Raw genomic sequence first — 27,924 nt, forward strand, 5'->3', positions numbered from 1 at the left:
TTTTGTTCACTCACTGTGTATCTCGCACTACAGCTGATCTGCAAGTAGTGTGTCATCGAACGATTACATTAACAGTTTATGTCAGTACAGCCAACAATTCCTCTAGAAGCTGTGGGATGGAAATCTTTGGTGCTTTACGAAATAATCATCTCCTGGCGTTAATGTGAGTACCTTTCCCCCTTTTACTGGCTTCCATGACGTTTTTGTTAGTTAGTTCAGGCGCTTTAGTTAATTTGAATTTCTCTCACTACAGTAGTTTGCTAAAACTTCTATGACTTCTGCAATACGGTAAGGTTATTCATTTTCTGTTACAATCGTTAAATTGTATTAACTGTCCACTAACAGTTGATAGGTAGATAGTGTACGTAATACACTTAGATTAAATCCCTTTTCAGACGTTTAGCACTCTTCAATTTATATCATTCGGCGTGTTCCGTAATTTCTTACGTGAAGATAGCGATTTCTTTCTATATATCTTTGTGTCTTTATTTCACATCATTCTTCAATTATTTCTGGTCGTTAACCAACATACCAACATAAACGTACAGTAAAATACTTTTTAATACCATACTATAAACTCTCTTGCCAAGTTTTGGTATTTATATTGGTACATATTTCATTGTTTCTTGCTCTTCAAATTAATATAAATAGGTATTTATTAACAAGCATTTTTACTTTGTTTTCTCGTTGTATTACGAAAAAAGTTCATTTATTCTCAATAGGTTTTTTTTTTTTTTCGTTGTCGTGGTCAATTGCATTTCCCACGTAAACACAGAGTAGTTATTGTCTTTGGACGGTTGTCTTGGTTTGCTTCCTGTTATTATTCCTATACTTTATACACGCCATTCCGCTTCTTCTATTTCATGTTACTACCTCATTTGATTGGGTTCCATTAAATTTCCTCATTTTATTGGACTGCATTAAATTTCCTCTCGTCATTACTTTTTGCTCATTTGGTTACAGTATACTTTCCATTTTGTTTCACATACTTATCTATAACACTACAAAATTAATAAATCGTCAAACAACTACTAAATAAAATCTTCTTATGGCTAACATAGCCTGCCGGTAAGTTAGGTAAGTCATTACACACTTTTTCAAATTCATGAATCCAGTCGATCCATTTATAATGTTGGTTCGGGATGTATGTATGTAGGAATCGATTTAGCTCTCGTAATATTCTTGCAACAGGATTGCCACACGGGTACAATCGTGAGATGTAAATATGTCTGATTCCTTGTTACTTCATAGTGTCTCTCCATACCTTACTTGTATAAAATGCAGCGTTATCTGTCAAAATCATCGTAGGTATACCATGCTCAGTTACATAATTGTTAATAAATTTGCATAACATTGGTAACACATGAACATTTCTCTAAGGATATAATTTCACATAATTTGAAAAAAATATGATAGATTGCCAAAACATATTTGAACCGTCCATGTGTCGTAGGACACAGTCCACAGATGTCACAGGACACGAACATCAAAGGCTGCTGTTGAATTATCGGGTGTAGTTTATCTTATGACAATAATTTATGGGTTTTGCCTTCTGACATATCTTGCACTTCTTAAGACTATCCGTAGCTAAACGTCCCAAATTTGGATGATAACAGTATTGCGCTAATTTGGCTATACATTTTGGGGAACCAAAATGACCCCATTTTAAGTGCGTATACCATATTAGTGATTCCAAGTATTCACTCGGAATACAAACTTTGCAAACGTCATCGTCATGTTTTCCTCTGTATAACTGTCCGGATTTTAACTGTTCTTTGAAGCGACTTACCGTTTTGCTTTCAACTGCATCCTTACTAAGACAACATATCGTCGTCTTGTAGCTGTTGTAGCTTTCGACAAGCTGTTGTAGCTTTCGGAAAGACTCACCGGAGGAGAAACACCCCTCTGAAGATGTCCAGCGCAGCTCTGGACGAAACGTTAGGAGCTGAAGAGTTTCATGGACCACGATCTTACATCCCGCAAGGTTTACCAGAAGATATGTCATCCGGTCGTGAAAGCCTTCATACTATAACCAGGAATGTGTTTGCTATTTGAGCCTCCCGTATTGTAACGTCGACAAGTACCTGTTTTAAGACATTTTGCTCTTTTGCGCTCAACGCGCCAGACACAGTACATCCTGTGGCAAGAAATGTGAGCACTTTTACTCCTTGGCTTATCTGTTTTAAACAGTCCCGTTTCATGACACTAATAGTCGCTCCAGTATCAACCAATACCTCAACATTAACATTATTTATGCTTGCTGGAAATATTGCCTCTGAAATTTGTCCAAGCTTGTTAGAAAGATTAGGTTTTTCTTCAATTAATTCACCCCTTGTATCCATATCATTATTATACCTTAGTACATTTAATTCAAAATGATGCCTGACCTCCTCCTCCTTTCCAGTCATCCTAGAAAGGCATTCGGTGACCGGTTCTAGTTTAATCTCTCCTGCTGTGTCATTGGTGGCGGTTCATGTCCTTCCACGATCCGTACAGTATGATCCGAGTTATGATGCCTATCATGTCGCATATTTGATGCTCCATCGCCCATTGGTAAGACTCCCTGTGTTTGATGAGGACTCGATGTATTTTTTCCATCATCCCAACGAACATTCTGCTTCTGATTATCTTCCCATAGTCGAATACGATTAGGATCATCCTCCTGCTACATGTTAGGCTTATTGGTATTACCACTATGCACGTTCACGTCTCCATATCGAAGTTTACGATTCGGCTTCATTGCACTAATCTGATTTACTTGGTTACTATTACCTCCATAGGTAATTTTATCACAGTAAGTACCTCTTTTATATCGATTATGATTATTATTCATACTGCAACGATAGGACTCATGTTCTCTTCTATCTTATGACACGTGTTTGACATTTTTTCTGTATTATTATTATCACAGATAAAATTACTACTATTATCGTTAATCGAGTTGCTACGAGGGTGATAGACATTTGCCTACTACTCATCTGTCTCGCATGTTCCATAATCATAATCAACTACAGACTCTCCACGTCATTGTCCGGAGTATTTATTAATTTTTCGAGTATATGGATGGGCAACCTTCCCTTCAAAATTCTGATCACTTCTTTGTGATAAATCGGATCACTCCAATATCGTGTCTTATTTATGTACGTTCCAAAGTATAGCCTTAAAGTACTTCTTTTGCTGTTAAAATACTCACCTTGATAATCCTCTTTTCGTAATTTCTTCTGTTTACTCGGTGACCAGCACTTAGCTAGAAAAGTCCTTCAAACTCAGCGCAAGTGTTGCAACTTTCGCTTGCTTCTGCAGCCCAAAACGCTGCTTCTACTGTAATTTTGGATACTATAAATTGAAATCTGTCGTGTTCCGACCAGCCTACGCAGAAATATTCTTTTGAAATTATTAATACAAAATTTCGGACGGAGATTGTTCTTTTCAGTGGAGAACGTTGGAAATTGCCTACTTTTGAAAATACTATTCTTCACCTTTAAGGAAGAGAAATATCCTCGCTGACCAAAAGAGTCATATTCTTTCCAAAAAGAATTATCAACATCCCACTGTAGATTTTCATAACAGTTGCATTTCGGATCACCACAAACTCGTTTCTTTTTCGACCTACTATCTGAAAGTTCGTCCTCAGTTAACAAATTCTGTGACGATTTTCGTTCTAATTCCGATAGTTTACGATTGGTTTCCTTTTGCCATTTAGGGAACTCATCAACTATTTAGTCTTTAATTAGCTGGAATTCGCTAGTGAATAGTTTAACTAATTCATCATTACTACTTTGGTGTTCATTTGTAGCTTCATTTTGATGAGGTTCAATAGCAGTCTTGACCATAGCTGCAATTTCGTTTTTCTTTACTTCTATCCATTCAGATGGATCTTCGTGAAGCCTTTTTGTTGGATCTACTAAATATTTGTGATCCCCTTACGAGAATCCGACTCACACTGTGTTATTTCTTTCGAAAGAGCTTCTATCTTTGCGTTAGCGTTGATACAACTACTTTCACACTTTACCATTCTATTGGACAGATTATCGCAACTCTTCGAAACTGTTTGATATTTGTTTTCTACATCAGTGATTTTTTTCATTAATTTATTCTGTTGATTTTCTGAGGTGTCTCTAAATTTCGCATTTAACCGGGTCGCCCAGACTGCCTTTAATTCTTTTTCAGTAATTTCCAATTTCTGGTCAAAGGGTCTAAGTTTACTTTCCAACGAATCCATTTTACCTTCTAACGAACCAAATTTGGCCTCAAATTTATCGTTTAACTTTTTGTTGTCCTCCTCTAGCGAACTACCATTCAACAAACCCATTTGAGTATTTATTGATACTAACATATCGAACATTTTTTGATTAACATATCCAATTTTTGGATCAGCTGGCTGATCTACTTCGAAACCTCGATATCTTTATGTTTCTCCACGTTGCTTATCCTACTTCCCATTGTATGTGTTTCTACAGATAGCTCTAAATCAATAACAGTATGATCAGCTGTACATGTCTCCTGTTCCATACTAGGCTCATTGGAGATATTACCCGTATCATCTTCACTTTCCTCCCTCTCTCTAATCGTTTCCGTACTCGGGTGCAAATTATCACGTAATATTTTTTTTTTCGTTTCAACATGATCATTCAGTACTAAATTATACATGTTTCATTGTAAATCAAATTCACTGTTATCAAAATTCCTTTTTCAATTATAATGTTATTTTACTCATAACAGGTGGTATCGCTTTCTTTAAGCGATTATTGAAGTGTACCTCCTTCGCTGGACTGATTCGGTGGCTGCTACATTGCTCTTCTATTCCAGGGTTCGTGATTCCGGATGGCACTCGACTCGATACAGCAAATTCTCCGTATTCGAGCCGCTCGTTGAGGCGCCACTTATACCGTGACGTCCGTTGTGTTTTTGTATTGTAAGGAGTCACGTATACCGTTTGTATACGTATACATGTATGTCGTCATTGTCGTCTCTTCTTTCCCTCGTCGATATCAGAGCATGAGAAATGTTAATGTCCGTGTTTACCTATTTGTGGTCGACAACACACAACTACACGGTCACGGTATCACCTGATTCCTGAATAGCTGGATTAATATAGTACAAAGATAGTAGGTTTCGATGCAGCGTTATTTAAGTGTGATATTATTCTTCACTTGACCTTTGAGACATTAAGAACCAGCTACTCTTCATCATGCCCAAAGTTGACTTGTAACGAGAGCACTTACGATCAGTCTGTCACCACTATAAGAAAATATCACTGTTCATGAAATAACGAAATATACGAATAAACTTCGTTATATTTTTCCTTTCATTTAATCAAATGCTTGCAAATGTATATTTCGCGCCCAAAAATCACCCACACCTCGATGTAGAGTGTAAACGTGTGCATGAAAAATAGTTCACTGTTTCTGCTGATAACCACGTATGAGCTTTTGGGTTGCTAGGTTACTTCGATCAACAGGATTTGTATTGGATTTTGAAAATGGTCTTTCTATCCAAACTTACGTCCTCCACAATGGCTCATCAAATATTCTACCGTTTCGCGATAATGAAGAATTCGCGTAAATTGTATTTTCGCAGAGGTTAAAGCAAACGCGAAAGCAGTCCTGATACCGCGACACACTCGCGACGCTTACGAGCCTGTCACAAAATTGACCTGCATACATCTGCAACCAATTTCAAGGTCATAATTCACCATACACGATTGTGTGATTCGTCAAATCAATTATTTCTGGAATCGTAATCACTGATCTCGACACTGACCGTCCATAAACGCACAATTAATACTCTTTTTTCCCCTAAGAGTAAACGAATTACGTCACGTCATGTAGATAGTTATTAAAATATTATTCCAAATGATCTCAAATATTTATCGTCATTATATTTTAACGGTAATCAGTAAAAAAATATTATATAGTATCGGAAAGTAACACATAACAGATCGCAAATCGCACGTAACTAAATGACAGCTTTGGATAGCGTCGGGACCTAATCACGCAAAACTATATAAAGAAATCCCCCAAATCTCAGTTTCTCCATACCAACTGACAGATACAAATAAGATATTCAAGACCTCGTAGATCAATCCCGACCTGTAATGTTATAGTATCCCATGCTCATCTATGTCTTAAAAAATTGTAGTCTTTCACAAGACGGAAGAAAAAGGTTTAGTTTAGATCAACTTCTAACATAGAATGACACTGATATGGAGGAGAACTGTAAATTTTTATTCCATGTACATGTACAGGAAAACAGGCATGGTTAACGTGGAGTTGAGTGATAGCAGAAATCGTTGAACGGGAGAAAAGTGTCGTCATAAATCACAGTCTTTTAGGAATTTGAAGTTGTACGAGCGCATTCTGGAAAATGATGCCTCCATATTTTTATGTGAAAATCCTTTTTTTTTAGTAAAACAAACGTTACTAACACTGTACACCTTTATTCTTCACGTCTACAAATTTATTTCTGAACCTAGTCACCCTGTCGATGAATGCATTTCACACAATGACAGACCAATTTGTTGATACCGTTACTGTAAAATGTCTGACTTTCTTGACGAAGTCATTCCTTATCTTCTGCTTGACCTCCTTCAGCATTATCGAAGTGAAGTCCTTGAATGTGCTTCTTAAATTCTTGAAACGGATGATAATCGGATGAGGCCGATTCGGAACTGTATGGAGGATGGAAATGGAATGGAAATGAGCGTTTGGCGTCATTGGCCGGGAGGCCCCTCGCGGGGCAGGTCCGGCCGCCATAGCGCAGGTCTTATTACATTCGGCGCCACATTGGGCGACCTGCACGCCGGATGGGGATGAAATGATGATGAACACAACACAACACCCAGTCCCTGAGCGGAGAAAATCTCCGACCCAGCCGGGAATCGAACCCGGGCCCAGAGGACGGCAATCCGTCACGCTGACCACTCAGCTACTGGGGCGGACTGTATGGAGGATGATCAGTGACAATGAACACTAGGTGCCGTTTTGTTGGAGATGTCACAGCATTCGTGTGCACTCTGGCTGGCGTTGTCATGCTGAAGGAGACGGTGTTCCATGTGCGGACGAATTCTTCGAATTCAAAATCGATTACAGCACGCTGTCTCTCAGACACTGACATAGTTATGCTACACACCACCATGTTACACACTATAATTCCGAGCTAGCAGCAGAGGACTACAAACATGTAGACGTGTAGGATAGCGATATAGAGTGTTAATAACGTTCCTTTTATTTAGAAAGCTTCAGGAATTACCACAAAATTCTTAGGCATAACTTTTCAGCACGTCCTCGCAATACGCCGTTGAGACATGGTACTTAGGGAAAGGCAGTGTCGGTGTGGACGGGGCCTTACTCAGTTACTGTTGGCTGTGCAGTTTTTTTCTCTTTTAATCACGAACACTTTATTTGGAACCAACTGCATGCATATAAGGTTGACAATAGGGAAAAATTATAAAATTTGGCTGTTAATATCTAATTAAAAATTCTTTAGATAAATTGCATTCACAGCTGGAGGCCTTATTGAACGGAAATTAAAATTATTTGTCGGCTGAAGGCCCCAGTAGTAATTGCTCAAAACAATTTGGCAGCTGAAGGCCTGTATATCAAATTCTTACTAAAATATTATTTGAAAAAAAGTACAATCATATTAAGAGACAATATTTAATTAAAGATTCTTACGACAAACTCCATTCTTGGCTGAAGGCCTTATTGACAATGAATTTAAAATTAGTTGTCGGCTGAAGGCTCCAATAGTAATTATTCGAAAACATTCTGATCATACCAAGAGGGAAGTGGGCCTCAGACAGTGCTCCAAGGATTGGCCTGGGAAAATCGCTCAACTTTGTAAACAATGAGACTGGCAGCCAAGAGTTCTACTCACCTAACCGGATGGCAACTCAAACTACTGACAGTTTAAATGCAGACCAACACTCCTGCAAAATCTACCTAACGTCTGGTAACCAACACAACGATGGAATAATCTACGCAAGGCGGAACCGGTGGACAGCACTGCGTCTAGAGAATCCAGTGTTTAGAACATCCAGAAGCAGAAGGAACCGCGACGACCAAGGTAGTCCAAAAGAACAGAATTTCAAAACCACAATTAAGGAGACTCACGAATTACATGCTATACCGTACAGCAGCGGGAAGATGAAATGTACACTGCCGCGAAAATACGTTAACCTGCAGGTCAGGCAACTGGGACGTTAGCGGCCACTAGGCAGAAAAATACCTCTGGATGAACTTCACAAATAAATACAAAGGATTCAGTGATTAATAATAAAAAGTGGAGAGTTGCTATTGAATTTCGCGAACTCCAAGCACTCCACTCGTTGCTCTTCGTCTCAGCGAACCTGCAAGCAGTAACGCACTAACAACGGTGTGATCTCCAATAGTGGAGGTTTCACTACTGGGTTAATGTACACTCAACTCAAACGTCCTGGGTCCGGTCGACAACGAGGTTGTGTCCCTCGCAAGTACAGCCCCTCGATACGACAATGCCTGCGTGCCTCCAGTGGTCCCGGCATGTCCTAGTGGTGCCAGACCTCCATCCAGCTCCGTCCCAACTGAACTACCGACATACCCAACCCAGAAAACACTTGACGTCCTCCCGAAGATAGCACCACGGTAATCGATACCGATAAACGCTGCTCCTGCCACTTGCGGACAGACCATGCTAGCGTACATAGTGCCGCTAGTAAACACAAGAAGAAAACGAGACGCCACTATACCTATTACACGACGCCAACCTACCAACGGACCAACGCGAGCCGCACGTGGCTCAATCGCTACATCCACTTTTCGTTTGTTCTGACATACTCCACATCTCCTGGCACTAATGTTTTCTTTGGCTGTTGACCTCACATAAGTAGTTTGTATGTGGCAATTTCAAATCGATGAAAATGACCAAGGATTCAGGTTGTTTTGCTAACATGGCCGCTTCCTCATTGTTGTAATGCACCCACAGCAGATGGATTACCTGCCTTTTCTGTGTAGTGTGAACATTTTCCACTAGGATATCGTACATAGAACTATTTGTTGTCTCGTCTCACTTCGGTGTTCAACATTTTTAATGACATTCCATGGGAAACGATCAGAATCTTCAAGACTCGACACTTTCTGCACTGTTGAAACGGAAGCCTTTTTGAGTTGTTCTAAGGCTTTACTGACATGGATCAGAGTTAAGAGAAACGCATAACCAGTATACTCCTCTCGATGAATTTTCCGCCCATCTATGTAGACTGGGTGATTCAGCTAGCCCTTCCATTGGGTTGTATACAGTGCACAACTCCTTCAGACACCATGTGCAAGATTTTCATACTTTCTCACGCATTATGTACTATTAACTCCACAGAAAAAGTGAACAGGAAGTTTTGTATCAAATTTAATGCAGTTAAATTTTGTACTTTGATACTATTCTGCTGTAGGTCACAGATCTTGAGTTGTTCGAGAAGAACACATTTGAACATCATTTTTGTACGTTTTCCTTCACCAACTCTAAAACTGCGGGCTATAGGGAAAACGTGTCCCGCACAAAACTTAAATTTCCTACTGAAATGTCCTGTTCCATTTTCTATAGGACTAAAATTCTGTACATATCGACCGGGAGAACATGTGAAATCTGTGAGGGCATTGTGGGTTGCATAAAACCCAGCGATAGGGGCAGCTGAATCACCCTATATAAGCAGGACCACTTAAATTAGGTGAATCCACACATGTACCTGTAAATAAAATGCAGTTATGTAAGTATGTGATTACGTAGGCTTTCCCGGCATAATAAGTCTTGAAAGTCTCTTCGGGTTTGCTGCCGGATCCAAAAGTCAACTTGAATCGTATTTCGGCGATCCGACTGGTCGCCATCTTCAGGAAAATGCTGCTTCTGCTGGAGAGTCCCGCTGAGAACTGACGTCAGGTTGCAAATCGACGTCCTATATAAGCCACCGTTCAGTACACGGCGCATGCGCCGCCCATCACGGTTTCTGCCTTCCAAGACACGGAGGCGGCGCCGCTCTTAGTGAGACACTGCTGGCAACGATATATCGCAATCAAGGCCGCACCGAAGAACGTTCAGTTGTGATGCAAGATAATACAGGATTCCACGTCTTGCTAAGAGGAAACCCATTGTCTCTGTTGATTAAATTATCATCCAACCTAATTTCAATCGCCTCTTTATAGACACTGTTACAAAAACCGGGAATGTTGGCAACTACCACAGTTTCATCAAATTTCATACTGTGTCCCTCATTTAGGCAGTATTCTGCTATCGCCGATTTTTCCGGCTGTTGTAGCCTCGTATGACGGCGATGTTCCACACATCTGTCATGCACTGTGCGAATGGAACGGCCAATGTAAGCTTTCGCACATTGACACGGAATTTTGTTTTTTACTAGATCAAAAGTAAAAATTTGCCTACCCAGTGCACAGATCCCAGGTTCCAGACAACAGCAAGTGGGGAGAGTGCGGTATGGAAAGCGTTGGTACGGCTTGGTTGCAGTGGCAGGCCGTCCAAGGTGCTGGCGCGGCTGGTGGTGGGCGCCATCTGGGCGGCGGGCGCGCTGCTGGCGGCGCCCATGGCGGCGGCGCTGGGCGTCTCGCTGCTGCGGGTGCAGGGCGCCGCGGCGCCGGTGCCCTTCTGCCACAACGTGCGCCTGTCCGAGCGCGCCATGCTCGCCTACCGCCTGCTGCTGGTGGCGCTGCAGTACGCGACGCCGCTCTGCGTCATCACCGCCGTGTACGCGCGCATGGCGCTCCGGCTGTGGGGGCAGCGCGCGCCCGGCAACGCGCAGGACACCAGGGACGCCGCGCTCGTCAGGAACAAGAAGAAGGTACCGTAGCTGCTGCTGCTCCTCCGTCTGGCTGAACGAAGGGCGGGTACATCCGATACTACTACGAGGCTCACTCCAAAACAAATGCACATTACTTTTTTAAAAAAATACAGTTTACATTCTGCATGTGTGAAAGTCTTACAGTGTGTAGATACATCCTTCCCGCTTGTTTTCAAACTTAGTTCAACCTGTTCCCGTGAGTGACGCCGTCACAGCGTCTCTTGAAGATGGCTGCCACACTTGACGTACGTCAGAAGCAACGTGCTGTTATTGAATTCCTGTGCTGTGGAAACGAGACAGTGTGAAACATCCACAAGAGGTTGAAAAAGGTGTTTGGAGATGCTGCTGTCGATCGCAGTACAGTTAGTCGGTGGGCAAGCAGGTTACGTGATGAAAGCAGGCACGGCAATATTGAGGATTAACACACTCCAGACAATGTGCAGAGAGCTAACGAATTGGTTACTGCTGACAGACGTATCACGGTGAACGAATTGTCACGCTACGGTGGGATAGGGGAAGGAAGTGTTTGCAGAAAAGTAAATGTGTTGGCGTTAAAAAAGGTTTGTGCCAGGTGGGTTCCCAGGATGGTGGCTCACAAAGAAAGAAGAAAAACGGTGTGCAGGGAACTTTTGGCACAGTAGGAGAATGGTGGAGATGAATTTCGTGGATGAATTCTGACAGGTGATGAAACATGGCTCCATCATTTTTCACCAGAGACGAAGAGGCAGTGAATGGAGTGGCATCATGGAAATTCACCCAAACCACACCTTCTGCTGGAAAAGTTATGGCTATGGTGTTTTTCGATTCCGAAGGACTCTTGCTTGTGGACATCATTCCAAGTAGAACCACCATAAATTCTGACGCATATGTGACGACACTGAAGAAAGTTGAAGCTCGACTGAGTCGTGTTCGACCACATCGGCAAATGCAGGATGTTTTGCTGTTGCACGACAATGCACGGCCACATGTCAGTCAAAGAACCGTGGAAGCGATCACAAAACTTGGGTGGACTACACTGAAACACCCGCCTTACAGTCCTGACCTGGCTCCATGTGACTATCATGTCTTTGCGAAACTGAAAGACTCTCTTCGTGGAATAGGGTTTGAAGATGATGACTCGCTTGTGCAGGTTGCCAAACAGTGGCTCCAGAAGGTTGGTCCAGAATTTTACCGTGCGGGTATGCAAGCGCTGTTTCCAAGATGGGGTAAGGCAGTTGAGAGCGATGGAAATTATGTGGAGAAACGAAAATATTGTTACTAAAGCATGTATTTACACACTGTAAAACTTTCAAACATGTAGAATAAAAATGGATTTAAAAAAATAGTGTGCATTCCTTTGGAGTGACCCTCGTAGTTCATGTTGCTTGGTGCATAACATCTACACCAGATCTTTCCAGCTCTCTTACCTGCAGGCGGGCAGACACTCATAAAGGTGGCAAGGGATGAATAGACTGTCGGTATGTGGGCTGTCTTGCAGTGATCGTCCCTCATTGACCCAGCACCCGAGGTCAGGTGTGCAGAGGCATGTCAAACATGTGCAGGTTGAGTGCAATACGGCAATGTCGTGAGTGGTCTGCAGTCCCTGCATTTGGCAATCGTCGCATGAGATGTGGGTCCGAAAATCCATTCCAAACAGATGTCGCTACATGAACTATGTCGACCGCCTCAGCCCACCCCGTGGCATTGGCGTATGAAATCCAAACCAGCAGTAGTTGTTACCTATTACTAGGTACCTACATGGGTCAGCTTCGCTCAATTTAGTACAGAGGAAAAGCCGGTGATTGTTACCAAACAAGCACGTAGCCCCTGCCACAAAGGAAACATCGTGCTTAGCTACATCACAACTTGGCGCTAATCATCATCATCATTATCTACATCTACATCTACATCTACATTGATACTCCGCAAGCCACCCAACGGTGTGTGGCGGAGGGCACTTTACGTGCCACTGTCATTACCTCCCTTTCCTGTTCCAGTCGCGTATGGTTCGCGGGATGAACGACTGTCTGAAAGCTTCCGTGCGCGCTCTAATCTCTCTAATTTTACATTCGTGATCTCCTCGGGAGGTATAAGTAGGGGGAAGCAATATATTCGATACCTCATCCAGAAACACACCCTCTCGAAACCTAGCGAGCAAGTTACACCGCGATGCAGAGCGCCTCTCTTGCAGAGTCTGCCACTTGAGTTTATTTAACATCTCCGTAACGCTATCACGGTTACCAAATAACCCGGTAACGAAACGCGCCGCTCTTCTTTGGATCTTCTCAATCTCTTCCGTCAACCCGACCTGGTACGGATCCCACACTGATGAGCAATACTCAAGTATAGGTCGAACGAGTGTTTTGTAAGCCACCTCCTTTGTTGATGGACTACATTTTCTAAGCACTCTCCCAATGAATCTCAACCTGGTACCCGCCTTACCAACAATTAATTTTATATGATCATTCCACTTCAAATCGTTCCGCACGCATACTCCCAGATATTTTACAGAAGTAACTGCTACCAGTGTTTGTTCCGCTATCATATAATCATACAATAAAGGATCCTTCTTTCTATGTATTCGCAATACATTACATTTGTCTATGTTAAGGGTCAGTTGCCACTCACTGCACCAAGTGCCTATCCGCTGCAGATCTTCCTGCATTTCGCTACAATTTTCTAATGCTGCAACTTCTCTGTATACTACAGCATCATCCGCGAAAAGCCGCATGGAACTTCCGACACTATCTACTAAGTCATTTATATATATTGTGAAAAGCAATGGTCCCATAACACTCCCCTGTGGCACACCAGAGGTTACTTTAACGTCTGTAGACGTCTCTCCATTGATAACAACATGCTGTGTTCTGTTTGCTAAAAACTCTTCAATCCAGCCACACAGCTGGTCTGATATTTCGTAGGCTCTTACTTTGTTTATCAGGCGACAGTGCGGAACTGTATCGAACGCCTTCCGGAAGTCAAGAAAAATAGCATCTACCTGGGAGCCTGTATCTAATATTTTCTGGGTCTCATGAACAAATAAGGCGAGTTGGGTCTCACACGATCGCTGTTTCCGGAATCCATGTTGATTCCTACATAGTAGATTCTGGGTTTCCAGAAATGACATGATACGCGAGCAAAAAACATGTTCTAAAATTCTACAAGAGATCGACGTAAGAGATATAGGTCTATAGTTTTGCGCATCTGCTCGACGACCCTTCTTGAAGACTGGGACTATCTGTGCCCTTTTCCAATCATTTGGAACCCTCCGTTCCTCTAGAGACTTGCGGTACACGGCTGTTAGAAGGGGGGCAAGTTCTTTCGCGTACTCTGTGTAGAATCGAATTGGTATCCCGTCAGGTCCAGTGGACTTTCCTCTATTGAGTGATTCCAGTTGCTTTTCTATTCCTTGGACACTTATTTCGATGTCAGCCATTTTTTCGTTTGTGCGAGGATTTAGAGAAGGAACTGCAGTGCGGTCTTCCTCTGTGAAACAGCTTTGGAAAAAGGTGTTTAGTATTTCAGCTTTACGCGTGTCATCCTCTGTTTCAATGCCATCATCATCCCGTAGTGTCTGCATATGCTGTTTCGAGCCACTTACTGATTTAACGTAAGACCAGAACTTCCTAGGATTTTCTATCAAGTCGGTACATAGAATTTCACTTTCGAATTCAATGAACGCTTCATGCATAGCCCTCCTTACGCTAACTTTGACATCGTTTAGCTTCTGTTTGTCTGAGAGGTTTCGGCTGCGTTTAAACTTGGAGTGAAGCTCTCTTTGCTTGCGCAGTAGTTTCCTAACTTTGTTGTTGTACCACGGTGGGTTTTTCCCATCCCTCACAGTTTTACTCGGCACATACCTGTCTAAAATGCATTTTACGATTGCCTTGAACTTTTTCCATAAACACTCAACATTGTCAGTGTCGGAACAGAAATTTTCGTTTTGATCTGTTAGGTAGTCTGAAATCTGCCTTCTATTACTCTTGCTAAACAGATAAACCTTCCTCCCTTTTTTTATATTCCTATTAACTTCCGTATTCAGGGATGCTGCAACGGCCTTATGATCACTGATTTCCTGTTCTGTACATACAGAGTCGAAAAGTTCGGGTCTGTTTGTTATCAGTAGGTCCAAGATGTTATCTCCACGAGTCGGTTCTCTGTTTAATTGCTCGAGGTAATTTTCGGATAGTGCACTCAGTATAATGTCACTCGATGCTCTGTCCCTACCACCCGTCCTAAACATCTGAGTGTCCCAGTCTATATCTGGTAAATTGAAATCTCCACCTAAGACTATAACATGCTGAGAAAATTTATGTGAAATGTATTCCAAATTTTCTCTCAGTTGTTCTGCCACTAATGCTGCTGAGTCGGGAGGCCGGTAAAAGGAGCCAATTATTAACCTAGTTCGGTTGTTTAGTGTAACCTCCACCCATAATAATTCACAGGAACTATCCACTTCTACTTCACTACAGGATAAACTACTACTAACAGCGACGAACACTCCACCACCGGTTGCATGCAATCTATCCTTTCTAAACACCGTCTGTACCTTTGTAAAAATTTCGGCAGAATTTATCTCTGGCTTAAGCCAACTTTCTGTACCTATAACGATTTCAGCTTCGGTGCTTTCTATCAGCGCTTGAAGTTCCGGTACTTTACCAACGCAGCTTCGACAGCTGACAATTACAATACCGATTGCTGCTTGGTCCCCGCATGTCCTTACTTTGCCCCGCACCCGTTGAGGCTGTTGCCCTTTCTGTACTTGCCCAAGGCCATCTAACCTAAAAAACCGCCCAGCCCACGCCACACAACCCCTGCTACCCGTGTAGCCGCTTGTTGCGTGTAGTGGACTCCTGACCTATCCAGCGGAGCCCGAAACCCCACCACCCTACGGCGCAAGTCGAGGAATCTGCAGCCCACATGGTCGCAGAACCGTCTCAGCCTCTGATTCAGACCCTCCACTCGGCTCTGTACCAAAGGTCCGCAGTCAGTCCTGTCGACGATGCTGCAGATGGTGAGCTCTGCTTTCATCCCGCTAGCGAGACTGGCAGTCTTCACCAAATCAGATAGCCGCCGGAAGCCAGAGAGGATTTCCTCCGATCCATAGCGACACACATCATTGGTGCCGACATGAGCGACCACCTGCAGATGGGTGCACCCTGTACCCTTCATGGCATCCGGAAGGACCCTTTCCACATCTGGAATGACTCCCCCCGGTATGCACACGGAGTGCACATTGGTTTTCTTCCCCTCTCTTGCTGCCATTTCCCTAAGGGGCCCCATTACGCGCCTGACGTTGGAGCTCCCAACTACCAGTAAGCCCACTCTCTGCAACTGCCCGGATCTTGCAGACTGAGGGGCAACCTCTGGAACAGGACAAGCAGCCATGTCAGGCCGAAGATCAGTATCAGCCTGAGACAGAGCCTGAAACCGGTTCGTCAGACAAACTGGAGAGGCTTTCCGTTCAGCCCTCCGGAATGTCTTTCGCCCCCTGCCACACCTTGAAACGACCTCCCACTCTACCACAGGTGAGGGATCAGCCTCAATGCGGGCAGTATCCCGGGCAACCACAGTCTTAGTCCGATCAGGGGATGCGTGGGACGAGCTGGCCGTCCCCGATAAACCCCCATCCGGACCCCCACAGTGATGCCCATTGGCAACAGCCTCAAGCTGTGTGACCGAAGCCAACACTGCCTGAAGCTGGGAGCGAAGGGATGCCAACTCAGCCTGCATCCGAACACAGCAGTTGCAGTCCCTATCCATGCTAAAAACTGTTTTACAAAGAACTTCTGAACTAATCTACAGAGAGCGCAAACAAATCGACAAAATTTAAACGGTTATTAAAATACAAGATTGCCTAGTAAATGCAGTAATGCTGCTACTTGCGCACTGCTGACACTGCTCGGCGGCGGAAGGAGACTAAGTGAAATTACACTATTCACGTACTAAGACGCGATGCTACACTCTCAAATACTATAATACGCCCGAAATTTATGAAGTAAACAATGCAAGTACCAAAAACACGCAAAGAAATTAAGAATTAAACTATGTAACAAATAAGCGAGCTAGGAGTATACGACTTGCTGCTCAGCTGCTTATCCCACGGCGGCGGAATCATTTAAACTGATTATGCCTCTCAGCGTTCAGTCTGGAGCATAGTCCCCCTCATAAAATTCCTCCATGTGTGCCTGATATCCCTATTCTGAAGTTTCTCCACTCTTATCCTCCTACTTATGGACCTGACCTCCTGCACTTTCGGCCTCACAATACCAATTTCACTGCAGATTAAATAGTGATCAGTGTCATCAAAGAATCCCTTGAATACACGTGTGTCCCTCACAGCCTTCCTGAATTCCTGGCCTGTTATTATATAGTCAATGACAGATCTGGTTCCCCTGCCTTCCCAAGTATACCGGTGAATGTTCTTAGGTTTAACAAAGGAGTTTTTGATTACTAAGCTCATACTGGCACAGAAATCCAAGAGTTTTTACCGTTCCGATTGGCCTCCATATCCTCTCCAAATTTACCCATAACCTTTTCATACCCTTCTGTTCGATTCCCAATCCTGGCATTAAAATCACGCATGAGCAGAACACTGTCCTTGTCCATTACTCTAACAACTACATCACTGAGTGCGTCAGAAAAACTATCCATCTTATCTTGATTTGTCCCTTCACAATGCGTATATACTGACACAATCCTAATTTTCTTGCTAGACACTGTCAAATCTATCCACATCAGTCATCGTTTACATACCTCATTGCAACTACGCTGGGTGCCATTTATTTCCTGATGTAAAGCCCTACACCCCATTGTGCTATTCATGCTTTGACTCCTGACAGGTAGACCTTGTATTCTCCCACTTCCTTTTCTTTCTCACCCCTTACCCGAATGTCACTAACAGCTAAAACGTCCAACCCCATCTTACTTGTAGCCTCTGCCAGCTCCACCTTCTTCCCAGAGTAGCCCCCATTGATATTAATAGCTCCCCATCTCGTTACCATTCGTTTGACGAGTCGTATCTTAAGAGTCCTTGGTTTGTCAATTACAGGCATTTTGCTCTGATTGTTGCCAGCATCATATTGAAAGTACGAGAGAAGCAGCTTGCTAGCCTTACTTGCCCCGGGTCCCATTGAGTTTTACCCCTAACGGTTGAGGGACTAACCGGTGGGTTTGGTAGTCTTGGCCGTCTGAGGACAAAGGTGACCACGACTCAGAATATGTCCGAGATGCCCAGCCTTATTCTAAAGTAACTGCTATCCCTATTGTCAGAACCACTTACTTGGTCACTCATACGCTGCCCGTGGTTCATGAACTAGGACATGACAACAACTTGGTGATAAGTGTAGATTAAAATAAAGGATTCTGTGTGCACTGTAAGACATCTCTGCCTCCATGCGAGTTCCATTGGGGCATACAAGCCATGGAGGCCAATGTGTTATAAGGCTAGGTAGTGTCGGTCACCTTTGGCAACTTGTGCTGAACTGAGTGTTTATTCTTCTTCACGCTTTGATCTGTCACTTGCACACTGTATCCAAGTGAAGACTATATAAGTGAGACACATGCCTGTAGTGCTCTATTGTAGCCGAGATCACTAAAGCACGCCTGCGTAGTGCCTCTGTACTCCACACTACTACATGGCTGGTAAGAGGAAAATGTGGCGATACAGTATCTGGTTTGTAGAGTGTCTGTGGTGCGTTTGAAACTGACGTGAACTCACAAAGGAATAGCACGAACCTGGAGTATTTTGCCTTTAAAAGAGGAAAACTGAGTAACATTAGTGTTGCAAAAAGTTAAAAGGATTTATAGGAACGTATTAAATCATTCTTTAAGGCGTCTAGACGCAAGAAAGTGTAGCGGAACACTCGTATATTTTTTGGTGTAGATTCTTTTCCGGGAACCTCCTACAGTCTTCCACAGAAATATATTCACATGAAAATTCAAATGTGTGTGAAATCTTATGGGACTTAACTGCTAAGGTTATCAGTCCCTAAGCTTACACATTACTTAACCTAAATTATCCTAAGTACAAACACACACACCCATGCCCGAGGGAGGACTCGATCCTCCGTCGGGACCAGCCGCAAAGTCAATGACTGCAGCGCCTTATACAGCTCGGCTAATCCCACGTGGCCATATTCACATACAATTGCTATGTGTAACAGAACAGCGCCTATGCAATGGTAAACCCATTGCAACTACCATGTTCTGACCTCATGCAATATAATCTGGGAGCTATTGCAACTGTAATAAATGTCCTGCATTGTTCATATGAAAATCAGAGACCGCTTTCTATTTATGAAATCGTACAGACAATGCACATTCTGTCGAAAAAATGAAAAAAATTTTGTCACTCATTTCTCGATCTTTCACCGTGGTGCTTCTAGTAGGAGTCAGGAGGAAAATCGTTATCATCATCTGAATTATTACAAAATTAGCCACAGCAGCCTGATACTCAATTTAAAATCATTAACTCTCCTTCGCAAGAGGCACAAAATCTAAATATTACTTTCCAAAAAGAGAAATACTGTATCACAAAGCAGAGAGAATACATACAAGGAAAATCAGCACTCGTAACATATCTCAAGTGTCACCTGTGCCTGTTCGATCACACTATCTCGACTTACACATAGCACTGTAACTGTGCGAGATGGGATCGTCAACTGACGCGAGGGTCTGATGGCAGCGTGACGAGCTAGGTTTTTCTAACGGTTCAAAAGAGTTAAAGCTAATAAACCAGAACCCGGTAATATCAGCCCATGACCATAATACTGATATTGAATACTGCACTAGAACTCTTACCCTAGCAAAATATATTTAAAGAGACCCCAACTATTCCTATTAACTGGTCTGCTTTCCATCCCAAACTCTCCTGTACCCTACCCATTTTCTATCTATCGCATTACGTTATTAACATCAGATATGTCACTTAGCCACTGATAACTATTTCGCTAGGGGAGTCAGTGGTAAAGTGCCAGAGTATCAATAGTCCCACTTCGATCCCTGTTCAGAAATACGATTATTATCCTTATTTTGAAAACAGTCTGATACTCGGTTCAAAAGATCGTTAACTGTCTGTTCGTCACGAGAGTGACAAAACCTACAGGTGAATTTCCAAATGGAGAACTACTGTATCAGAAAACAGAGGACACACAAAAGGAAGCACTCGTAGTATTTCTCGAGTGGCGTCTGTGACTACTGTACGTTTTATTTATTAGTTTGGTTATGTCAGCCAGTAGCAATTGAAACACAGGCTAAGATCAGTGTGAATACTTGTCCACTGCATACTTTGCTATGCCTTTTGGCACCACATTGTACGAATAATTACGGTTAATAGCATGGTGTATGGTATGAAAATGTGTGTGTCAACCCGAAACCTGTAACCACTACTGCTGAATTTTATATAAACGCAATTGACGCGGACGATATAAACAGAGTCAACAGTTGCGGACCTACTATCCCGTGGCAGCGTGCCCCGAAAAAACAAATTTTGAAAAATGCCGAGTTCCATCGTGGATCGACTCCCACGCCTCACAGTAGGCCCCTCTATAGGTGACTGCGTTAGTCAGCTCAACGGTCGATGGAATCTCACCGGATAAAAAATTATATCCGTAGAGAAATCGTGCCAAGCGTCATATAATACCATATTATTCCGCCCTTGGACTTGGTAACAGTCTGGGTTGGGTTGGGAAGTGAGTCCTGATGGTTGTACAGGTACGTCGCTTCCACGTTAAGCCACTCGCTGTGGCTTTGGTCGTGCGATTACACTAAATTGCGGGGATTCTGGCTAGCTATTCCAGTATATCCCACAAATTTTCTCTGGGACACAAGTCAGACGATTTTGCAGCCAGTCGAGATGTAACAGGATGATGATTGTTCAGAAACCTCTCATATATTTTTATGAAGCCTGCCGTTGTCTTGAAAAGCAGTGGTAGCAAACTCATCATGCAGATGTTGTCTGGAAGGCAATACCTGATCGTTCAGGCTGTTTGAATTACCACGCTGGTAAATGTTAGGATAACCTCTATTAACGGACTCAAATCACCATAGTAAAAGCACCCCCAATACATCACAGAGCCAACTCTGGCTTTCATCTGACCTTGCAGACATTTAGAATGAATTGTTTTATTAGGCACTGGTGCCCTCGACAATGTGCATATCTAAATAAAGGCAAAAATTGATTAGTCGCACAACATAACGTTCCGACAGTGAGCTACTGTAGACGTTTGATGACACTTAGCTCACTGATGATCCGCAGTTTTATTTGCCTGTTTGAGCAATGGCCTCTTACGAGTATATGGGTCACCGAAGAAATCCCAGGAGATACGAAGTGGGAATTAATGCACCTATTACATAAAAAATGGGACCAACATGACGTGAATAATTACAGAGGAATTTCTCTACTCCCTGTGGCAACTTGTATTCTCGAAAGACCACAACATCTGCTAGAACCAATCATCTCAAATTTCCAAGCTGGTTTCAGGAAAAACAAATCGCGCCCAGAAAAAATTTTAAATCTGAAATTAATCTCAAGAATAAGAAAGATGCGAAGCAAGCTTATAGTATATGTCTTTGTCGACTACAGAAAAGCCTGTGCCTCAATCCAATGATCCACACTATTTAGTTTTTTGTAGAAAACTGATTGGATCGGAAAATACAGAAAATCACTCAGCAGAAATTAAGAAATACAACATCCAAATTGAAATTTTTGGGAAAACTTTCAAAACCATTCGATATAAAACCTGGGGTTAGACAAGATGATGGGTTATCGCCTTTGTTATTCAATGTAGTGCTAGATAGAGTCATGGGAGAATGGCAAAAGAAACTTGAAGAAGAAAATTATTAGAAACCAATTTCGTTAGGAATCAAAAGACACCCTTCAAATCCCCTACTTAGCCTTTGCGGACGATCTCACAATAATGGCAGATTCTTGTCATATGGCTATGAAACAGATAGAAACTCTACAAGAATGCGCAGAGAAAGTCGGCCTACAGATATCATTTGAAAAGACAGTGTTTACAACAATAAATTTAGAAATTTTCAAATTACAAACCAAGTACGGGGAAATTAACAGAGTATCACACTTTAAATATCTAGGAGAAAATATCTCTGAAAAATACGAACAAGAAGAATGAATACAAAAGCTAGTAAAGGTTTGGGACTATAGCAAAACTTGTTCAGGTGTTCAAATGTGTGTGAAATCTTATGGGACTTAACTGCTAAGGTCATCAGTCCCTAAGCTTGCACACTACTTCACCTAAATTATCGTAAGGACAAACACATACATCCATGCCCGAGGGAGGTCTCGAACCTCCGCCGGGACCAGCCGACTGCTAAACTTCTATAATAAAAAATGCATATCTTTAAGTGCCAAAATTAGGCATTACAAAACAGTAATTAAACCTTCGTGTTATATGCCAGCGAAAGCTTGGCACTAAACAAGATAACTGATATAAAAAAAATCTAAAGAAAGAAGAAAGAAAAATAATTAGGAAAATTTTGGGACCAAGGTGGAACGACAGTGGGTGTAGACTAGAGAAAACGTCCAAAGTTGAATAATATTCTAACACAGAGGCAGCCATGAGGAAAAGACTCCTCAAATTCTTTGGCCACACAGGCTAACATAAATAATAGTGAAATATGTAGATTCCCTCGCTAATGGAGGAGAATAGATCCAAAATGTTAAAAAGAGTTGGAATTTGCCAAAATCACCAAAGAAGAAATACACATAAGGAAAAGAAGAAAAATAAGAGGTCAAACCAGAGACAGCTCAAAAAATCGGAACAAAATGAAGTGAAGAAGACCTAAATTCTCACAAACAATGGAAAACTGGTGGAAAAATAAAAATAAGCAGAAGAACAAGAAGAACGGAAAACGAACCATCTTTACTTAGCGTCTTCCACTCCGGGAACTTTGCGACTAATGCGACTAATAATAATAATAATAAAAAGAGTAGAAAGTTTTAAAGCATTGTGTGAGCGCCGGCCGTGGTGGCCGAGTGGTTCTAGGCGCTATAGTCTGGAACCGCGCGACCCCTCCGGTTGCAGGTACGAATCCTGCCTCGGGCATGGATGTGTGTGATGTCCTTAGGTTAGTTAGGTTTAAGTAGTTCTAAGTTCTAGCGGATTGATGACCTCAAAAGTTAAGTTCCATAGTGCTCAGAGCCATTTGAACCATTGTGTGAGCATGTTGGTGGTAACTTAATCTGGACAATCCGTGTAGTGTGCCATGTAAGTCTTTTAGGTTCAAGTACTTCTCCCAGAGGAATAAATATTGGCTTTGGTCGTACGGAAGTAGATGGGTTAGCACATTTTGCATATTTTCAGTCACTGTTGGGCAGGAAAATGGTCTTGGGTAACTCTTCGCTAAGGCAAAAAGTGCAGAAGAGAGTAATTAGAATTATGAGAGGAGTTGACATGTGTACGTAGACACATGCCTCCATTAGGTCGCTAGGGACAGTAAACTGATATGTGAAAGTGTCGCCATGTTGAACGCGGACAAACATGCCACGATGAAACTGGCACAGAAAATTAACGAGCTTCTGGGAGCGGCCACCCTCCTCCAGAAGACTCCATAGCTCAGCCCTCGGCGGACGGTCGACTGTTTTCCGTAAATTATGAAAGGACATGAAGGCATCGGGGTACCGAAGGCCTTCTTATTGCAAATTGCTCAGGTATAAAATTTGTATCGAATTTGTCTATTTGGTCGAATTGACGTTGACGTTCTGGAAGTATTTGTTCAGCAAGAGAAATAAGCCTTGTATTGATGTGGATGACAAAACGTTTTGTCCCATATGTGGCATAGGTATTGTTCTGTAGGTCTCAGGAGTGCGTATAACGTCTATCTTTACGTGCAGTTCGCATATTGCGGCGTGCTTAGAGCAGCAATTCCATGTCCCAGATACGCTGATTGATCTCTTTTACTGCCGCCGTAACAGATATCTTCTACGGCCAAACTGCTCTAAATAGGTATTCTGGCATTATTCAGCAGCGGAACCGCACGGTGAAATTCCTCAAACTAGTGATATGGAAGTGCTGTGTTATGAACGTACGTCTTACCGTATACAAATTTAGCAATTTTCTTTTGATGGCCATTTTCCATAGCAGCTACATAATTTATATTAACGCTTGGAACGGACATCCGCCTGACAGGCGGATATGGTATACTTTTTTCAACTATAGGATCTAAGAATCGCCGGCTACGAGATTATCAGTTGATATTTAGTCGTAATGTAGTTAAGGCAAATGTTTCGTCTTTCCGATTTACCCAGGAAAACTTGTTTCCGTTCCAGACGCACACCGTCCCACAGGCGGATGTTTCTGAAGTAGCAGTATTGAGCCTCACAGGTGGATAATCAAACTTCTTGTTTAAGTTCTTTTACATGGCATTTTTAGTTACCTGACTACACTGCAGCTTATTTTATTGTGTTTGCTGAGACGAATCTGAAGGGGATAGCGGTTTCCACAAAATCACAGCTAGCAGGTAACTTACTTTTAAGCGCAGTTTCAGTTTGTTTTAGTGTGGTTCACTTTCCGCATAAGTTACAATTTTATTCGCTCGAAATGTTTTCTGTACATAGCTATGTGCTTTACACAGTATCAGGTTTGATTTGATATGTTATGGCTCATTCATTTTATCATTGTTTCTAGATTGTTTGCTAGTTTCTTTCTCACTAATTACATTCAACTAGCAAGTCCCAGGATATATTACTTCCTAACGTAGCATGTTTATTTAGAGTCCAACGGCTGGAACAATATCTGTAGATGCTTCTAACAGAAGTAGGCGAATTATTCCGGTGGTGGAGGAGACTTCTTCTACTAAATAGCCTCTAGCTGTGAAGTCGAGACCAGTGATTCGTACGTTCCTAACAAAAACGATCTTTCATCTGTAGATCCCGACACAGGCTCAGACGTATCCGAAAATGAGCTGGATGAGAATAGTTTCTATGAAGATAATGCAACTATTAATACTTAAACCTGAGAGACTCAATTCTGATGACAACGTGCCATGTACGATAATCACGACGTGTTCCAAGTTTCTCTGTTCGTTATCTCGGGGCTGCCGAAGTGACTCTATTCGTTTTCAGTATATCTAAGATATTGTACAAAATGGCTCTGAGCACTATGGGACTTAACTTCTTAGGTAAATAATGTACAAGAGTGATTAAATATGTTTGAGACAAATGGATGTGGTTCCAGAAATGGAACAAGAAATTGAAAGCTCCGAATTTCAAATTTTCAGATAAGTCTCAGTCTTTAACACTAGCCTAATATACGCCAGAAAAAACGATATTCGCCACACAGACGAATATAAAATATTCCTATGTGCCTCCTAGGCGAATGTTCCCCAGAACGCACTTTAAAACGATGTTCCTATCTAAATGCTAATGAAAACGCCTGTTGCGGCAACTAAATGTATTTAATGTCACAGACACGTTTCACTTTTCTTAACATGGTATCATCAGTAGATTTGCTGGACTTTTGCAATTAAGTTGCTTCACAGGTACTGATTTTAGATTTACAATGTTCATAACCAAACTTTAAGATAAGATGCTGACGTACTCGTAGTTAAAAATCTATGTCAATTCTTGACGACTGCACTGCTATCAAGTCGAAATTTCTGCACTTCACTGAATTATTTACGTATGCTATGACAGACGCAATATACACTGAAGTGAAAAATTCATGGCTTAACGACATGCACATATATAGATGGCGGTAGTATCGCGTACACAGGATATCAAAGGGCAGTGCGTATGCTGAGGTGTGGTTTGTACTCACGTGATTAATGTGAAAAAAATTCCCGACGTTATTACGGCTCCACGACGCGAATTGACAGATTTTGAACGCAGAAGGGTAGTAGGAGCTATGCGCATGGAACTTTGCATTTCGGAAATTACTGGGAAATTCAATATTCAGAGTGTCAAGAGCGTGACGACAATACCAACTTTGAGGCATTACTTCTTACTACGGACAACATAGTAACCGACGGTCTTCACTTCTTCATTTAACGACTGAGAGCAGTAGTGTTTGTGAAGGGCTGTCAATGCTAACAGGCAAGCAACACTGCGTGAAGTAATGCAGAAATCAACGTGGAACGTGCGACGAAAGTATCCGTCACGACAGTGCAGCGAAATTTGGTGTTAATGGGATATGGCAGCAGACGAGCGACGCGAGTGCCCTTGGTAAAAGTAAGACATCGCCTGTAGCATCGCTCCTGGCATCGTGACCATGTCGGTTGGACCGTAGACTACAGGCAAATAGTGGTCTGGTTGGATAAGTACCGATTCCAGTTGGAAAGATCTGAAGGTAGCGTTCGAGTGTGGCGCAGACCCCACGAAGCCGTGGCCTCTACTTGTCAACAAGGCACTGTGCAGGCTGGTTGCTGTTTCTGGTGATGGTGGGCGCTGTTTCAGCATGGAATGAGCTCGGTTCTTTGGTCCAACTGAACAGATCATTTGCTGGTAATGTTTGTGTTCGGCTATTTGGAGACCATTTCTAGCCGTTCATGAACTTCATGTTCCCAAACAACGATGGAATGATGGTGGGTTACAAGGTGCTGTGTCACTGGACTACAATTGTTCGAGATTGGTTTGGAGAATATTCTGGACACAATTCAATCGCCAGAAGTGAATGCCTTTGAACATTTAAGAGACATAATCGAGAGGTCAGTTGGTGCACAACATCGTGCATTGGCAACACTTTCGTCATTATGCTAGGCTACAGGAGCAGCATAACAATATATCAGCTTTGGACTGGCAACAACCTGTTGAATCCATACCACCTCGAGTTGCTGCACTATGGCGGGAAAAAGGAGTCCCAACACGATACTAAGTGGTAGCCCATGTAACCTCAGTGAATTAACCATAACTTTCGTTACTTTAATACTAAACACAGCATCTTGCTATAATCTCGGTAGTGTGTCCAGTCTACGCGCCTGCAACTCTCGCTTCCCGCGAAGCAGACCGGTATAGCGGGCCCCGGACTGAGTAGGGGTCAGCCTGGCCGGTCGTCCCGGAAACACAGACGCTTCCCAGAGGCCATCAGGAGGCGTCCACGGCGCCGCAAGAGGTCACTACAGCGGCGGACCTCTTTCCTTCCCCTGGACACGTGAAAGGGGTCTCTTCTGCATGCGCCAAGCAGTATTTAGGCTGGCGCAAGAGCCTGGAGAGGCAGGTCACGCCGAGCGAGCCCACTGGTGTCATCGTAGCCGCCGCGTCATCATCCATCGCCGCCAGCGTACCGGAGCCATCCTCGCAGGGCCTCTACTCGACCTCGGACTCAGGTGACGGCAACGTGGACTCCGCTCCGCTCTTCACGAGACGCCCTGGGCTTGGTTTGGTAAAGTTGTATGGTTACTACAGACAGTTTATGTTTGGAAGAATATCTGATTTAGTTATTGGTAGGCTCGGAGGATCAGAAAGACTCTGGTTTTACAAAAACGCTATAACTCACACTCTGAGATTTTCCTATCCGCGGACGGCGGATATATTACTCGGTGTGTCATTTCTTTGTGGCAATTTTGGAGGTTTTAAAGGATGACAATTATTGAACTGTATGAAATAAAATCGTCTGACTTCTGAACAGTCTGCGTCAGGACGTTCAAACTGCGCAGCTGCCCACGGGTCATGGTGGGAATTAGTATGTGCTGAACGGTTTGGTTCAGCGACGAAGCCGACTTTCATTTGGATAGATTCGTCAGTAAGCAATTGAAAACTGATTCGTAGGTAGTCAGAGAGCGCACAGGATAAGGTTAAGGTTGTGAATGGGGGCGTAAGCAGTTATGTGAGTTGCACAAACAAACACACAACTTTATCTTTTTAAGAACCATATTGGTTAAAAACAGTCTTGGTTGCAATTTTAGTTTTTTTTTTTTTCAACTACGCGTTTCACCTTATTTAGGTATCTTCAGGTTATCTTAAACTTGGTATTTCTTAGAAGGATCCTTTAGTAAGTTTAGCCAAAGGGCATCGTCGAATATACCAGGCCAACATCGCCTTCGTTAAACTCAGTAAACTCATCTAGAAAAGTTTTTACTGAGTTTAACGAAGGCGATGTTGGCCTGATATATTCGACGATGCCCTTTGGCTACACTGACTAAAGTATCCTTCTAAGGAATAACAA

At 42.7% G+C, this 27,924-nt stretch overlaps 1 protein-coding gene across 1 annotated transcript in view; it reads left to right on the forward strand.

Moving 5' to 3' along the window:
• The window catches only part of LOC126419600 (tachykinin-like peptides receptor 99D), a 263,652-nt gene that overhangs the window by 114,204 nt on the left and 121,524 nt on the right, over positions 1 to 27,924 (forward strand). The window contains exon 3 of the mRNA XM_050086788.1: positions 10,492 to 10,822. Coding sequence (XP_049942745.1) covers positions 10,492 to 10,822 — 331 coding nt within the window. The remainder of the gene's footprint in view (positions 1 to 10,491; positions 10,823 to 27,924) is intronic.

Source organism: Schistocerca serialis, chromosome 9, assembly GCF_023864345.2.
Source record: "Schistocerca serialis cubense isolate TAMUIC-IGC-003099 chromosome 9, iqSchSeri2.2, whole genome shotgun sequence".
NCBI classification, from domain to species: Eukaryota; Metazoa; Arthropoda; class Insecta; order Orthoptera; family Acrididae; genus Schistocerca; species Schistocerca serialis.